The sequence below is a fragment of the Nuphar pumila genome, chromosome 15 (assembly GCF_984573655.1).
Source record: "Nuphar pumila chromosome 15, dmNupPumi1.hap1.1, whole genome shotgun sequence".
NCBI classification, from domain to species: Eukaryota; Viridiplantae; Streptophyta; class Magnoliopsida; order Nymphaeales; family Nymphaeaceae; genus Nuphar; species Nuphar pumila.
In genome coordinates, this window is record NC_143263.1 from 3577306 (window position 1) to 3595105 (window position 17800).

Genomic DNA, 17800 nt, shown 5'->3' on the forward strand with positions numbered 1-17800 from the left:
ATCTTATTAAATATCATTTGGATCTGTATTGCATGCATTTCAAGTTTGGATTTGGATCTGTCATGATTTGACAGTATCCAACCCTTTTGCACTGTGCTGTTGTCTATGTTGGAGGCGCGTTGAACAAACTTGGTTGCTAAATGGTGAGCAGCTATGTCACATGGGTGCGGGTGCGGGTGCGGGTGCGACACGGGTGCGGCGCAATTTTAAAAATTTTGGACACGGGGACTCGGCTATATATATATATATTTAAATATATATATATATATATATATATATATATATATATATATATATATATATATATATATATATATATATCCAGTGTGTGCATATGTCTATATAAATTTTGGACTGGCTCGTGACTCTTCCAAGCCGAGTCTTAGCTACCATGGGAATAAAACATCATCAAGGTATTAATTAAAAGCATTAACTAAAAGCCATGTTCTGGTAAATGCATTAAATATCTTTTGCTAAAATTCATAACATTAATTAAAAGCATTAAAAGCTTTTAATTTTTCAAAACTAGATTTGAAAGAGAGAGAGAGAGATCTCGGTGGATGAGAAAGTGTTGCTACTCGTGGATGAGAATTTATTAGCTTTTATAAGAGAGAGAACTTGGTGGATGAAAAGTGTTGGTACTCGTGGATGAGAATTTATTAGCTTTTAAGATTGAGAGAGAGAATTAAATGATAATATTTAAGAATAATTTTTTTTTCTGGGCCTAATGTTTAAGACTCATGCTATATATATATTTTTAAAAAATATATAAAAAGATCTTTTTTTTTTTTTTTTGTACTAAAAATGGGCATTTTTGGACTCGGTCAACATTGACCGAGTCCAAAATTAAGACGGACTTGGCCTGGACTCGTTGACCGAGTCCGACTCGGCGTTGACCGAGTCCAGGCCGTGTCCGAGGCCGCACCCGTGTCGGGGCGTGTCGACTCGGGTGCGGCACCTCCCTAGCCGAGTCCGTGTGACATAGGTGAGCAGGGTTATGAAGCAGAATGAGGAGAGGAGATCCAATGATGGGACCAAGTACCTTGCAAGATACTTGATTCAGATGATCCATCCATCCATCCGGGGAGGAAGGGAGAAGGGGGATTAGTGGCATTCATGATGAGGCTTGAAGAGAAGGTGCTGACTCCTTCGTCCCAGGTTTGACTCTCACCAGATGGGTGGGTGTCTTTAGCTGGTAGGCTCTGTAAGGGCTGGACAACAAGAGGACACGCCACACGACATATCATAAAATATGAAAATACACGCTTATCAATTAAAAAATAAAAATCGGTGCCGTGTCCTGGTTTTCAAAAAAATTGTGTATTTATGTCACGTATCCATAACAAATCTACAGAGTGTCTGTGTCCTTGGCTAAATGGAGCAACTTCAGAATTCAACAATTGACAATGACAACCCACAGGCATCAGAACCATGTTGCTCAATGAACTTGTTCTCGTGTTCATGCTTCCTTAAGGATTGCACACTTGCTTCGAGTTACCGTTGAAAAGGTCTAAACTGCTCAAAAGTAGGAAATGACATCAATGCGTTAAGAACAGCTGACTGCATCCTAATTAATGGGATCATATTCTTAAATGTCAAGTACAGGAATATAGGCTTGAGTCGTTTCCTGCAATCAATTAAGTTGCTCTGCAGGGAAAACATGCAACAAATCGTTGGGCATTGATGGATGGCAGTAAGGGTGCACAACCCATTTCCTCCAACAGGGTGCTATTTAAGATCTTTTTGAGTGGATGGTGTAAAGCATTTTGCCGGGATGTTGGGATAAAACAGATGAATGGATATACTGTCATCGGAAGCTTGATAGAGTTGAATGCAAACGCTTCTGCAAGAAGAGACCTGGTTGGTATTTGAGCAAATCAAGCAGCACGGTTTTGTAGGCCCTCCAAACTGTTGCCACCAAGATTCTCTATACATTTCTTCAGCAATGATTTTGCAAGCTCATTCTTCTCAATGTCAAACAGATGTAAAAGCTCAACTTTGAAGTTCACCTCCACCTCCTGCTTAGAGGTCGTGGCTTGATAAACTCCAATCATCTCCAAAAGGCACTCCGAAGCAGCGACATGAACCTGCAGTTTTAACCAAAATATGGAACGAGGGAAAATAATACAATAAGAAACATGTATCATCAATGTGCTAAAACATTAAAACAAGTATAGCAATACATGGACAACAAAGGATCCAAGTTTAAACAACAAAAGCTAACCTTCAAAACAAGTGGGTTATTTAAAGGAATTAAGGAAACGATCAATCTAGCCAACTGAGACTTCAACATGCACTACCTTTAAGTGCTAAAAATTATTGCCATCGGGATGCGATCTGATCATCCACATCCAGAGTGAGATTTTCTGGATATTGGCCATTGAGGTCAGTTGGTAAGACTCGAAAGTCAGTTGATTACATATAAATCTCACAATGAAGCCCTGTTTGACGGGAAATATCCAAGTCTTAGAAACCAGGTTTCTAACTTGTTTGGATGACAAAACCATGAAAAACAAGTTTTTGGCTGCCAAAAACTTAACAAAATTTTTAAAAAAATGCAAAAGAAAGAATGATCATTTTCTGGCCTCCCCAAGCTAGAAAATAACAGGGGCAGTATCGTGCATGCAGGTGGGTGCTGTCCCAAGCATTTGCCTACTGGAAAATGGCCGACAACGGTCGGAAAAGCAGGTTTTTCAAAGAAAAAAGGAAAAAAAAAACTTACCCACCATTTTCCAGCCACCTACCAGCCAGAAATGGCTGGGCTGTAGCCATTTCCAGCCAGAAGGTGGCAGAAAATGGCCAGACAAGCTATGGTTGAAAAAAGGGAGAAACAGTTTAGCCATTTCTGGCCACCCACTAGTGAAAAACTGGCCAGAATAGCTATATATTAAAAAAAGAAAATACTTTTCCCATTTTCTGGCCACCTGCTGGCTGGAAAACAGCCAGGACAGTATACTTCGACTAATTTTTTACCAACACCTAGACTTAAAGTGGCCAAACGGTGGTCTGCCAGTTTTCGTATCGTTGAGGGTGGTTGTGGGTGACGGTGGTGAGAAGGCAGCCACCCCCCCTGCCCCTGATAAACCTGGTTACGAACCTGTAAAATACGGATAAGGTGGTTTTTCCATAAACTGTGTTTTAATAAAAACCCAGTTTATGAAAATCAATTTTGTGGCATAAAAAACATGGTTTTTGTTGGAAAACCTAGTTAATGTGCAAAACCTGGTTTTGGGTGTCATCAAAAGGGGCCTGAATTTTTCATCTCAGTTGAGAAATAAATCAAGAAAAGGTTCGTCCTAATCGCCATCTAGAGCTACACTTCCATGGCAGAACACATGCGCAGACACATGCACACACACACAAACAAGCACCCACACACAAAAAATACAGAGACAAGCGTGTGCACGCACACACATACACACTAGGTTAGCAAGGTTCTCATCGGTTTGGGGCCAAGGAAAGTGGTCCATGGGTCAATGGTCGAAAATCGAAATCGCTTCGTCAAGCCAAACCGATACGATAGGCGAAGGAAGCACCTCCCCATTTCATAGTGCCTCACCCCCTTCCCTTCGGAGAAGGCTACACAAAAAGAATGTCATTTATTCAATTTATGAGAAGATCTGATTTTCAAGCTGACAGGGTTCTACAATCTACATGGGTGACTTAAATATTGCAAAATGCAACTTATCATGACATTTTCTAAGAAAATAAGAAACAAAAAAGAGAATCTCACTTATTCACTTTATGGGCATTGTTTAATTGATAGTGAATTCAATCACATTTTCATATGTTTTATCTTTCATAAATTTTCCATTGACTTTTAACTCCATTCCAAAAGAAATGAAAACCGCCAAAACATCCCTTGCCAAGAATGTTGGAGAAACATTCCTTTCATCAAATTTCTTGCTAGAAAATGTTATGAACTTCTTTTGGGTAACTATAAGACTCTGTTTGGGAGAAGGGTATCAAAGGGTGTCTGAGACGGCTACATGAAGTGGCAGGGTCCAAACGGATTTGGACTGTGTTTGGGAGAAGAAAGTGGAGGGAAGCGTGAACGTCCGTGGGGAATCAACAACTCCAAATACTAAAAATTTCAAATTTCAACTCCTCTACTAAAGATGAGGTATTTACAACTCCTTGAATCACAAGGATTCCGGTGGGTTCTTGAATTTTAGTTGGTTTAAATGTTTTACTCCATTTACCTCAGTAAATCCTATATTGACTGCATAATGGTACAGTCAAGAGGCTTACAACTACACTCACCTACAGCCAAGCATGGTGAGGAAGCAGGAAAAGATGAAAGCCTTAAACTTGGAAAGAGTTAATTATGCTTCCAAACAATAGAAGGAATCCATAATTCCTTTGAAATCTATTTTCCCTGGAGTCCGGTTTTTGTATTTCCCCGAACTCCTTGTAAATCCCTTCAACATTGGTTCCCAAACATAGCTTAAGCTTCGGCAATTAGTCAGATTCCAGAGTCCAATTACTCCAGTGCTGAATATATATGTTATACAGAGGCAACCTTCAATTTGGCATTCTAGCCCTTTTTATAACTGCAATCCAGGTTTTGAGCTCTCTCTCTCTCTCTCTCTCTCTCTTTGTCAAGCTGCAGAAGAATCTATGTTTCACTTGTTCTGGTCTTGCCCAATATTTGTGAAACTCTTTAATGGAGGCATCCGGAAGTGTTTGTTAAGGAGGAGTCTTTTGCGCTAGATCTGATCTTGGGCTTGGTTTGTATTAGGCGCAACACGAGGTGGAGGTTCATTTGGCAAACGTGGTTGCTTACTTTTTGGTGGTTTGTTTGAATGGCATGAAGCAATGTTCATTTTCATCAAATTCCGGTTAACATTCAAAACCTAGTGCATAAAATCTTGGTAGATGTTTATGCGATCTTGCGTATGCATCTTAGTGATCTTCCGCTCCCTCCTGCTGACGCTACCTCTCTTTTGCCGCAATCTGGGCAAGCGGCTCTGCTGTGAGCCCGTTTTATTTGTCTGATGTTCTTTTTGTCTTCTGCTTTCTTTATTTGTTTTGACTTTGCTCTTGTTGAGTTCATGGGTTCAACATTTTGTTGATCTTCATGTGTGGTAATGTTGAATTCCTTCTCTCTCTCTCTCTCTCTCTCTCTCTCTCTCTCTCTCTCTCTCTCTCTCTCTCTTTCTTTTTTTCTGCTCTAGAAAAAGCTGCAGGGATTTCAAGGTAAAATGGGGGGGAAAACACCAAAAGAGAGCATGAAAAGCAACCACATAAGGCAAAAAGAACCAGGACATACCTGCGCAATCGTTACTATCTTGATGCATTCGGTTACTTTAACAACCAGGGAGTGAAATGACTGCACATGAAAGTAAACCAAGAAAACCATTTATCAAAAGGGAAGTGGTCCACAGGTTGAACCCATGCATTTCAATGTTTTACCTCCTCCATAAAGGCAGCAAAGTCCACCTCAGGAGATTCACAAGCAGATGTGGCAAAGTTATTGAACTTCCCATAAAGTTCTCTAATTGAAGAAAGAACCAAGAGTTTGACTGCCATAAAATTTTAGTAGGAAAATGAGATAATAATGGATATTGGAATACAAATGCCAAGGAAATTCAACAATCAGAAGTATAAAAACAAATGTGCAAACTACGACACCTGTCCAAGGGAAGCCAGGAGAGAAGGCATACAGAAACACATTTACTAAGCTCTTTCTATGTTCCATGATATCCTTAATACGTGCAACATTGATGCAGGCAGCAACACACTCTAATACCTTGTCTACTGGCAAAGAAAATTTATCTTCTTTGTTTTCTCCTGTTTATAAGAAAAAATAGTTTGAAAATCTGGGACATATAATAGAATTACCATTAGCAGACAATAAAATTGAAGATGCTAAAGAAACAGTAAAACAAAAAAGAGCGCACGTCTCGTAGAAATAAAAACCAAAAACAAAATATTCAGCATTGCTGTACATACTGTGCAACAAAACAAGTCAAGCAGAAAACAATAACTACAAAGACAAACCTAGTCTAGGAGTTGTAATGAGATGCCTTTAAGAATACAAGAGTAACAAGCCTCTAATACGCAAAAATACAAAAGCCACTGAGGGCAACCACAAAGGTATAAAGAGTTCACAAACACAATCCACAAAGGGCAAGAGAGTCAAAAAGTAAAAAATAGGAGTTTTATTAAAAATGCTTGAGACAAGCGTAGCATAATAGAAAGGGGCAGCCCCTTACATATACAAGAAGAGGAGAGCATGAGGGAGCTCAAATAGCCCAACGGCTACAATGGAAAGAACAATAATTCCCCTAAGGGCATTACCAAAATAAAATAAATACATTTGCCTAAAATACATTCTAATAAATGATATATATATATATATATACCTCCCCTCAAACTAATGGTGTAATCATCAACATTTGTTGATGAAAAAAATAAACTGAGGTGAAGGCAATGCCTCGGTGAAGAAATCTGCTAGTTTATATTTTGATGTCACATAAGCTAGTTCAATAGTTCTTTTAAGAAATTCTTCACGAACATCCATCCATTTCTATGCACTTGGTATGCTTACGGAAAACATGATTACTTGCAATATAGATAGTGTTTTTATTGTCGCAACACATCTTTGATGGAGTTAAGATAACGACTTCATACCCTTAAAAGACTTAAACTAAATCTTGGTAAACGTGGTTGAAATAAAACAAAATAAAACAAGAAGTGCACAATCGCAATGCCATCAAAAGGCTATACAAGTGCGCAACCACAATAAGGTCTCTAAAGAACCGAATACAATCTCATAAAAGAGATGAAAAACCCAAACTTCACAAAAAGAAAAAGAAAAAAAAGTAAATGTTCTTTGTATCCTTTATCAAATATGATTGAAAGCATATGTAAGCACATTTACATAAGGCATATTTATAGAGCATGAAATACAACAAAAAAAAGGAGAGAAGAGAGGCAGTCCAACCTGCTCCCAATCATTCAATACAGAATAAAATAAAATGAAAAATAAAAACACAAAAAGACTGTGCAACCTCTATTGGACGGCATATATTGCAATACATAAAAAGACCAAAATACCCTTGATATATATATATATATATATATATATATATATATATATATATATAAACAATGCATTTTAACACTCATCCCCAAGCTAAATGTGAGATCATCGAAAGTTTGTTAAGAAGAAATAAAAATTGTGAAAGAGGAAGAACTTGTTAGTAAAAAAACGAAAATACAAATAGCAAGTGATAACACTTGAAGATCCAATAATGGACAAGAAATCACAAGCACATAAAGTGTAAATACATAAACCCATTAAGGAGAAATCACAAGCACATAAAGTGCAAATACACAAACCCACTAAAGAGAAATGTCAAAAGGCAAAAATGAATTAATATTATTGAGAAAAGGTGAGAGAACAACAACTTAATGTGAAGGTAGCACCCCTTTATATACAAAGCAAAAGAGAGAGAGAGAGGGAGCATTGGGGCTCCGCACAAAAGAGTCGTTGGGGACCCCAACGACTCCCTTTGTGGGGTCCCCAATGATCTAAAAAAGGGAGAAAAAATAAAAGAAAAAAAATACAATAAAGAAAAAGAAAAAACCTAAAATAAGTTGTTTTAAAACAACTTGTATTACATGTAAAAAGACCAAAATACCCATGTTAGGTATTTTGGATAAAACAGAAATATATATATTATTTTTTTAACACGCCCCCTCAAACTTTACAATGAGAGGGATTATGTTTTCTTTCTAGATCTCAAGAAAGCTCAAATCACCCTAGCCAATGTCAAAACTAGAATATGTCAAAAGTTAAAGAAAGTTGGTACCACAGTTGGTTCTCAAACAGTGGCAGATGGCAACAAAAATAGTACCTGAAAATGCATCATGCAAATTAGAGAGTATCTTTGCTTTAGGACTATGCAAAATAGAAACTTAGGTTTCAATTTTTCCTTGCTATTCTTTTTCTTCTTCTTTTAGAAGTGCTAGGTTATTAAATCCCTGATTTTATTATCAATGTGCAAGTAAAATGTTGGATAATTCTGGAAGTGAGCTCTACTGTTCTTGAGTAACTGTTCTATTCTGAAAGAAGGCTTCTTGCATTTGAAAACTTTCCGTAATAATGAAAATACCCTTTGCTTATATAAGGCTATCAGCCATGCGGCATTACTCATCTAAAATAAATAGCTTTCGGTCCTTTTAACCTTTCTCAGTCCTTAATTTTGTAGTCCACTGTTACTTTTCAATTGGTTATGGAATGACTTTCATTCCCTTACATCGGGTGAGGTTCAAACTTAAATATTAATGAATTATACACATTAATGTTAGATCTCAAAATAGTTAAATGGGCATGCCTTCTGGAAGGGTTACTCGGATTCTTAACAATTAGGTTCACTGACCACCATGCATGAAAAAATGATATGCAAAGAAGTTTGGAATTGGTTAGTTGTTCAAAAAATGATATCCACATTTTGAACATGGGAAAACAAATGTGTTATCAAATGGAATATAACTTAATCATGCAAGCCATGGAATATTCAAGTTAATGAGATAGTGAAATGTGCATTTTAAACATGGAAAAACAAATGTATTTTAAAGTCATATTTTCATCGTATAGATAACCAGATACTATGAAAGCATGATGGCAACGTTTGTACCAGATTATGTTTGCTTTCTTGGTACACCACAGTGACAAATGGCAATAAAAATATGACTTGGAAATACATCATACAATTTAGAAATCATCTTTGCAAGGTGTTGGCTTTGTTCGTGCATTCTTTCATGGATCTCAGCTTCTCCCTCAGTCTCGTGTGTGTGCGCTACATAATGGGGAACAATGCTAAATGAAACATGCTATTGGATTTTTATGATTTCTCAAAATTCTGACTGTACAAATGTGATCTTTATGCTTTTTTTATAAGAAATATTTTGTAGAATATTTGATTCCTATGCATGAATAAGCTTTTATAAGGTTTCAAAAAATCATTTCATAAAATTTTGAACTCCAAATACCATTGTTTCCATCCAAAATGTATAATCAAAATGTCGATTTCTAATAAATCAATCATGTTGAACACATCTACATAGTCAAAATTTCGAAAATCCATTAGCATGTCTCATTATATATATATATATATATATATATATATATATATATATAGAGAGAGAGAGAGAGAGAGAGAGAGAGAGAGAGAGTGATGGGTAGCTGCTCAAACAGAGGTCACTCACATTGATCATGCTGCGTGAACGCTCAGTATGAGTAACCTCCCTTTGAGCACCTAACAAGTGAGCAGCAAGCAATTATATATATATATATATATAAGAAAAATATTTGCAAATAATGAAGGTAAGGAACTAATGAGCCAAAAATCACAGGTGCAAGTTGTTGTATCGTCTCAATCTAACCACATAGATGTGTTCAGCAAGGTTTGTTTGCTAAGGATCAAGCATTGAATACTGTTTTTCTGATGTAAAAATGTGATTATGAAATTTTGGCAATTGTGAGCCATTGATTTTTGAACCCTTTTAAAAACCTAATTACTCGTCATAATCACATGATTCAAAACAAGTTTCCTACTAAACAAACCATGTAGATCACATCTATAACATTTGATCTACAAAAAAATGGAAATTGTTTTTAAGAAAAGAGTGGTTTTTACTTAATTAATTCTTTACTTCATTAGTAGCCAATATATATGGTGGTTCTCACTCCCCTATACAAAATTTCTCAACAAAGCAACCCAAAAAGCCAACACCAACAATTCAGATGATCGGTGTCACGGAGCAGCATGACCCTGCAGAGAAAAGGTAGACAACTATCCGTAAGCCATTAGCAACAAAGCAATCTCCGGCTGGCTGCCATCAAAACGCCCATTATATTTCTCCAACTAGACCATTCCACAAAGCCCAAAACCCATGACAACCATTGGAGTAACCAATGACCTTCAATAGCAAAACATGTTCCTCAGAGGACCCAACAAGAGGTTGCAGCCATCATACCGGAAAATACTAAAGCCCAAAACTGTTAAAGTCACACTATTTATAAACTCATGATCGTTTTGATGTCATCGACGCATATTTGTGCTTGTTCCTTCCCACCATCCCTTCCAAGGGCACCCCTGGTCAACATCCTTTTCCTTTCCTGCAACTCCAGTAAAACATGTTGACATGTTCCTCAAGGACCCAAAACAAGAGGTTGCAGCCATCAGACCGGAAAATACTAAAGCCTAAAACTGTTAAGTCTTACTATTTACAAACTCATGATCGTTTTGATGTCATCAACGCATATTTGTGCGTGTTCCTTCCCACCATCCCTTCCAAGGGCACCCCTGGTTAACTTCCTTTTCCTTTCCTGCAACTCCAGTATCCTCTCTTCAATGCTTCCCTTCACTATCAACCTCACCACCTTCACCTCTTCCCTCTGTCCTATTCTGTGAATGCGGTCCATTGCCTGCTCTTCAACTGCTGGATTCCACCACGGCTCTATCAGATAGACCCTTGAAGCTGCTGTCAAATTTATCCCTGCCCCAGCTGTTTTTAAACCTGCAAGCATCACTGTTGGAGATCCGGGGCCAGTTTCAGAAAATCTGGCAATTGCTTCTGCTTTCTTCTTAGCACTCATTGTGCCATCAAGCCTCACAGTGATGAAACCAGCCCTTCTGAGAGGCTCTTCAAGCAAGATCAGCATCTTTTGAAACTGAGAGAAGACTACTGATTTTGTTGAAGGCTTCTCATCCCTACATGCTATCAGATGCTTCAGCAGTGCACTGGCTTTAGCACTAGCACTAGCAGATGCAAAGGAAGGGTTCTCCTCATCAGGATGTGGTGGGGCTGAGTAGAGGTCTGACTCTGAAAGAGCGTGGCGGCACATGGGGCAGCGGGGGTTCAGGTTCTGGAGGACTCTAGAGATACAGGCTCGGCAGAAGATATGGGAACAGCATGTGACAATAACTTGTGTTGGTGGCGAGAGGCATACCGGACAATCAAAGTCATCTCCATCTTGAAGGGCAGCCAGCATTTTCTCCAGCAGCTGAGGGTTGTTTGACACATCTGCACAGTATCGATATTGCACTCAATAACATGCAGAACAAAAGGAAAATCTATCACCAAGTTAGATTGAAAGAATCAATACTTCATCCTTGCCCATCAAAGACCATGGCCATGAAATATCTAGGTATAAGAAAGTTACAACCCATTTTGATTTTTCCTTTTCTTCTGTTGCTGCTTCTGCTAATTCATCCTCTTTTTATTTGCTTACCCTTTTAATTATAGCTTGTCAAATCATATGAGACACATCCTTGATCCTCATCACAAACTTTCTCTAGTTCTCAGCATCTAGCGAGTATCAACAGTGACTCTTAATTAAAGACACTGATTCCAAATCTACAGGATATTAGTTAACACTACCAACCCTAAAAGATACAAAGCACTCTGAGAGCTATGATGTTATGCATAGTCTAAAAGAATACAACTAAAATCAATTTGGTTAACATCAATAACTGTATTGAACTTTACCTCCCACCTAAGAATCAACATAAATCCTAATGGTTGGGCAGATTTGCTAGTGTAAAGGTGACAAAAAGATGCTGCAGTGAGACTGTTCCCTTGCGACTTACATTGTAAAGTTGCGCTTAGAGTCTGCTTTGCTTTTGTTGAGTCTGATGTAAGCAGACCGGTTGAGGTGAATCAATACCCCGAAGGGACAACCCGTATACTTGAATTGTAATAGCCTATAGCTTGCGGGCAAAATTGTGAATGAATCTAATGCGTTGAGCTTTCTTTTGTTCACCCTCGTTGTGATTGCTTCTTGTGATTGCAATTCTTCTCCTTCTATTCTCTCTTGCCTGATTATAAGCTTTCGCGACTGGCAAGCGAGCTGACAAGTAGGCTTGTGACGGCAAGGAAGGATCGTCGTGTCGCGCAGGCCTATTGAAGGAAATAGGCACGTGACAAGTGGTACCATAGTCCGTTCTCGTGCTGGGGAAGAGACTCCGGAGTCGGTGTCGACAGACACGCCGACAGGCTGCGATTTGTGAGCAAGACATCGTGACACCTTATCAAAACTTGCGCAACACCAAAAGCAAGGTAGTTGCCGAAGCTGAGGAGATGGGTTCACCTCGGGGCTAAGAGGAGTTGGCTGCAACTGTTAACAGGCTGGTGGGAGATGTGACTTCGCACGAAGAAACAATTTCACGCGCAGTTGAATCATTTGGTGGACTGAATGATGTGGTGGTGAGCCTGCAAGAGCAGGTGATCTTGTTGGTGGAACAGGTCACTTCGTTGACGACAACAGTGACTGACTTACAAACTGAAGTAAGAGAGTTTTAGTTGAAGAACCGGCGAACCGTAACTCTGAATGGCAAAAATGGTGAGAGACCATCAAGGATTAATGTGCCAAGACCAACAAAATTCAATGGTTCTCGTGACAGCAAGGCCATTGAGAATTTCTTGTTCCAAGTAGAAGGCTACTTGGAGATTCAGAATGTGATCATTGAAGATCTTAGGACTAAGGCTGCAACAGCTCTACTCGATGGAGATGCTATCACATGGTGGAGGCAGAAGCGCAGTGATATGGAGAGGGGTCAATGCGTGATAGATACCTTTGACGACTTCAAAATAGAGTTGTGCAACTACTTCATACCGAGGAATGCGCAAAGGCAGGCGTACCGGATGGTTGGCAAGCTTAAACATACTGGTTCGTTGCAAAGCTATGCCAGAACATTTCAAAAGCTTATACTAGAGGTGCCTAACATGTCAGAAGATGACAAGCTCAACTGGCTTATTGTGGGACTTCAGCCATGGGCACAGTCTGAAGTGGAAAAGAGCAACTCCCGTATTTTAGAAGCGTTGTGGTAGCCGAGCGCTTAGTTGACACTCAGCGCAAGCCCTTCACCCCATCAACCAAAGTCGGTAAGAAGTCTAACCACGGAGGCAAGAAGAATGAGCGACGCGACAACAAATGTGAGGCATCGACACGCCATCAATCCGACAAAAAAACAGAATTACACAAAACATAACAACAAGGTTGCGGTTGTGACATGCTGGTTCTGTGGCGATAGGCATATCGCAAGGCAGTGCCCAAAGCGTCTTGTGAAGGATGACGGGCAGGCCAATGTTGCACAGGCAGAATGCAGCGACATTGAGACCATGCAACCGCGGATGAGGGTCATGTGATCGATCAACGCAATGAGAAATCACGTAGTTGAGAACATGCAGGTTAGCAAAAAACTGATGTATCTCGAAGTCATTACGAATGAAAAGTCTACTTCAGCAATGGTAGACTCTGGGACCACACACAACTTTGTTTCGCATGAAGAGGCAGAGTGGTTGGGCTTGAAGCCTAAGCCAAAGCAGAGGACCCTCAAAACGGTGAACTCTGAGGCCAATCACATCCTTGGTGTAACAAGAGATGTGGCTATCCAAGTGGGGAATTGGGCCGACAAAGCCAACTTATCTGTGGTGCCCCTGGACGATTTTAAGATGATTTTAGGTATGGAGTTTCTGCGGAGCCAGAATGTTATGATGTTGTCAAAGTTCAACACGTTGACGATCATGGGGCCAAACCTGTCTCACACAATGCAGTGCCTTACGCAGAAAGGGAAGTCTTCAGTGCTATCGGCGATGCAGTTGAAGAAAGGTGTCAAGCATGAGGAGCAGACATTCTTAGTTGTCGTGCGCGCAAAAGAAGGGAAGGTAGAAGCAGCAGTGTCGCCGACCCTAACCCCATTGTTGGAGGAGCTTTGGGGGTGATGCCTCCAGAATTGTCAAAGCGTCTTCTACCAAGACGTGAGGTCGACCATAAGATTGAGTTGACCCCAAGAGTGAAGCCCCCCGCAATGGTTTCATACCGCATGGGGCTAGCTGAGTTGAAGGAGCTACGCAGGCAGCTAGACGAGATGTTGGGTGCAGTCATCGTTCGTCCATCGAAAGTCCCATTTGGCGCCCCAATCCTATTTCAGATGAAACATGACGGCTCCAAACGGCTATGTGTGGATTATTGTGCTTTGAACAAGGTCACGGTGAAGAACAAGTACTCATTGCCACAGATAGCGGACTTGTTCGATAAGCTAGGCAGTGCCCGCATCTTTTTCAAGCTAGATCTGCGATCGAGTTACTGGCAGGTGAGGATTGCTGAAGGTGATGAGCCGAAGACAACTTGCGTCACCCGCTATAGTGCTTACGAATTCTTAGTAATGTCATTCGGGTTGACAAATGCTCCAGTCACGTTCACGACTTTAATGAATCAGATCTTCTACCCTTACTTAGACAAGTTCGTGATAGTTTACCTGGATGATATCGTGATCTACAGCAGCAATATGGAGGAACATGTCGGGCACTTGCGAACAGTGTTTCAGGTGCTGAAGGAGAATGACCTCTATGTCAAACGAGAGAAGTGTCTCTTTGGGCAGGAGGAGATTAGCTTCCTTAGCCACATTGTGGGGCGTGGTGTGCTGCGTATGGATGGGCAAAAGATAAGGGTCATCCAGGAATGGGTTTCGCCAAGCTAAGTGTCAGAGTTGTGATCATTCATTGGTTTGGCAAACTACTATCGGTGTTTCATCGAAGGCTATTCCCTCATTGTTGCGTCCCTCACTGATTTGTTAAAGAAGAATCAGGTATGGCTCTGAACAGGAGCATGTCAAGATGCCTTCGATGGCTTGAAGAAAGTCTTAGTGAGTGAGTCAGTGCTGCGACTGCCGGATCACTCAAAACCCTTTAAGGTCCACACTGACGCCTCAGACTTTGCTATCGGTAGAGTTATTATACAGGAGGGTCATTTGATTGCATATGAGAGTCATAAGCTAAAGGAGGCATAGAGGCGTTACACGGTGCATGAACGTAAGATGACAACCATCGTGTATTGCCTCAGGACTTGGCGGCACTACCTTCTAGTAGGGGTGGCAATCGGGTCGGGTTGGCGGGTCGGGTTGGCGTGTCAGCATACCTCAACCCGACCCGTTTATTAAACGGGTCGGCTGTGGCAAACACGAACCCGACCCGTTTAATAAACGGGTAACCCGACACGACCCGCCAACCCATTTAATAAATGGGTTGGGTCGGGTAAACGGGTTTTCAGGTTCGCGGGTCAGGTTGGCGAGTTGACGGATCGGGTTGGCAGGTAGGCAGGTTGGCGGGTCGGGTTGGCGGGTTGACCCACCCGCCTAACCCGTTTATTAAACGGGTCAGCCGGGTTGGCGGGTTGGCATACCCCCAACCCGAACCCGACCTGTTTAATAAACGGGTTACGCGGGTCGACCCGTTTATTAAACGGATTGGCTTAAGCCCAACCCGAACCCGCCTAAGAGGCGGGTTGGCGGGTCGTGTCAGAAATTGCCACCCCTACCTTCTAGGTGCCGAGTTCGTCGTCAAGACAGACAATGTGGCCACGAGCTATTTTCAGACATAGAAGAAGTTGACGCCTAAACAAGCTTGGTGGCAGATGTTTTTGGCTGAGTTCGACTTTGCCGTGGAGTACAAGGTTGAAAAGACCAATGTTGTGGAGAACGCCCTGAGCCGTAGGGCTGAACTGGCAGCTGCGCGCGCAGAACCTTCTGAAGTGCATTTGAAGGGTGCATTGCTGAGTTGCATCTGCGAAGGTACACAGCAGGATCTGACTGCACAACATCTTGTTTCTCTAGTGCAGGCAGGGAAGACTCGACGATTTTGGCTACAGGATGGCCTCCTCGTGACAAAAGGGGGACGCGTCTTCGCGCCACGGTGGGGAAGCTTCCATCGAGAACTGCTTAAGGAGTGTCATGATACACTATGGGCCAACCATCCTGGTCAGGAGCGGACCTTAGCACTCCTTGAGCGCGGCTACTATTGGTCGCAGATGAGGGACGACGTTGAGGGGTATGTGCAGACATGCCTCATCAGCCAACAAGATAAGGAGACAAACAAAAAGGATATCGATCTCCTTGAGCCTCTACCAATTCCAGAACGTCCTTGGGATAGCATCTTCATGGACTTCATTGTTAATCTACCAATTGTAGAGAACTTCAGTTTCATCCTGGTTGTGGTGGATCGTTTCTCAAAGTATGTCACTTTCATCCCAGCTTCGAAGGAGTGCCCTGCAGAGTTGTTTGTAAAGCATGTGGTGAAGCACTGGGGCATACCAAAAAGCATTGTGAGTGATCGCGATGCTCGCTTCACGGGCAAGTTCTAGCGTGAAGTATTTCGGCTACTTGGCTCTAATTTGTTGTTTTCAACAAGCTTCCATCCGCAGACAAATGGGCAGACAGAGAGCATGAACGGGATACTTGAGCAGTACCTTAGGCACTTTGTTAGTGTCAATCAGAAAAATTGGGTGAAGCTCCTTGATGTGACACAGTTTTGTTAAAATCTGCAGAAGAGCGAGTCTTCATGCCATAACCCATTCGAGATAGCCATGGGGCAGCAGTCACTGACCCCGCACACTCTTGCCGCACAAGAAAAGGGAAGGTCATCCTTCGCCTATCAATTTGTTTGCGACTGACATGAGCAGAATGAGTTGGCGAAGGCATTCTTACACAAGGCGGCAAAGAGAATGAAGAAGTGAGCAGACAAACATCGTCGACCCGCTGGGTTCCAAGTTGGGGACCAAGTGTTGGTGATGTTATATACAGGTCGTACAGGCATCTTCCGCGGGTGGCACCGCGGACTGTTCAGAAAGTATGAAGGACCCTTTACCATAACAAAAAAGGCGTACAAGCTGGAGTTGCCCCCAGACTTCAAGGTGCACCCGGTGTTCCATGTGTGCAACCTCAAACAGTTTCATCCAGACGATGGAGACCCAGAACACAACGTGCCACAACGTGCTCCCATTATGCAGAGGGCCCCAACAACACAACGGGCTGAGAAGCACCTTAGTCGAATTCTTGGCCACAAGGTCAACTACTTGGGCGAAGCGAAGAAATACTTAGTGCAGTGGGAGAAAATATTGGAATCTACGTGGGAGCCAGCATTCCGGATGAATAGCCGCTACCCGGCTAAGGTCAGGGCTTACCATGAAATAGATGGCGCCGAGGACGACGCATGATTTGAAGGGGGGAGCATGTTCCCTTGCGACTTACATTATAAAGTTGCGCTTAAAGTCTGTTTTGCTTTTGTTGAGTCTGATGTAAGCTGCCTGATTCAGGTGAATCAATACCCCGAAAGGGCAGCCCGTATACTTGAACTGTAATAGCCTGCGGGCAAAATTGTGAATGAATCTAATACGTTGAGCTTTCTTTTGTCCACCCTCGTTGTGATTGCTTCTTGTGATTGCAATTTTTCTCCCTCTCTTGCTCTCTTGCACCCTGGTTACAAGCTTCCGCAACTGGCAAGCGAGCTGACAAGTAGGCTTGCGGCGGTAAGGAAGGACTGTCGCGTCGCGCTGGCCTATTGAAGGAAATAGGCTTGTGACAGAGACAGGCATGGATTATAATCCTATTCCCTGGTAAGGGGACATTGAAAATTGGTGTCAGCTTTTGAATAACTTGCCCGAACAAAACCGTTTAGTGACCTTGATCAAAGAAATTGTCAATTTCCTAAGCTTGAGGGAGTATATAAGGCCCATGGACCAACCTGAAAGCTTTTGCACAATTGGTCTTATACTTGTAAGTCTTTCTGATGAAAAACATGCAACACATATCGTGGGTCACATGCACTTTGCACAATTAAGATGCAGACATGTCTCTTCATATCAAAAGACGTTCTGGAGATAATGGCTAGCGTGCACACATACACACACACACACACACACACACACACACACACACACACTTGTGTACACCCAAATCACAGTTTTCATAGTTCCCATAAATGTCCTTTCTCTTGTTTACTTTTTCGG

The 17800-nt window shown here is 41.6% G+C and overlaps 1 protein-coding gene across 3 annotated transcripts in view; it reads right to left on the reverse strand.

Moving 5' to 3' along the window:
* Positions 1-1809: 1809 nt before the first annotated feature.
* Positions 1810-17800, reverse strand: part of LOC149814167 (putative SWI/SNF-related matrix-associated actin-dependent regulator of chromatin subfamily A member 3-like 1) — a 28742-nt gene continuing 12751 nt past the window's right edge. For 2 of the 3 annotated variants that reach the window (XM_089989285.1, XM_089989283.1), the window contains one exon: positions 9630-11040. In XM_089989285.1, coding sequence (XP_089845411.1) covers positions 10241-11040 — 800 coding nt within the window. In that variant the 3' untranslated portion in view covers positions 9630-10240. Of the gene's footprint in view, positions 2088-5272; positions 5333-5415; positions 5526-5634; positions 5794-9629; positions 11041-17800 lie in introns of those variants that run through there. The other variant, XM_089989284.1, reaches the window with a different exon arrangement.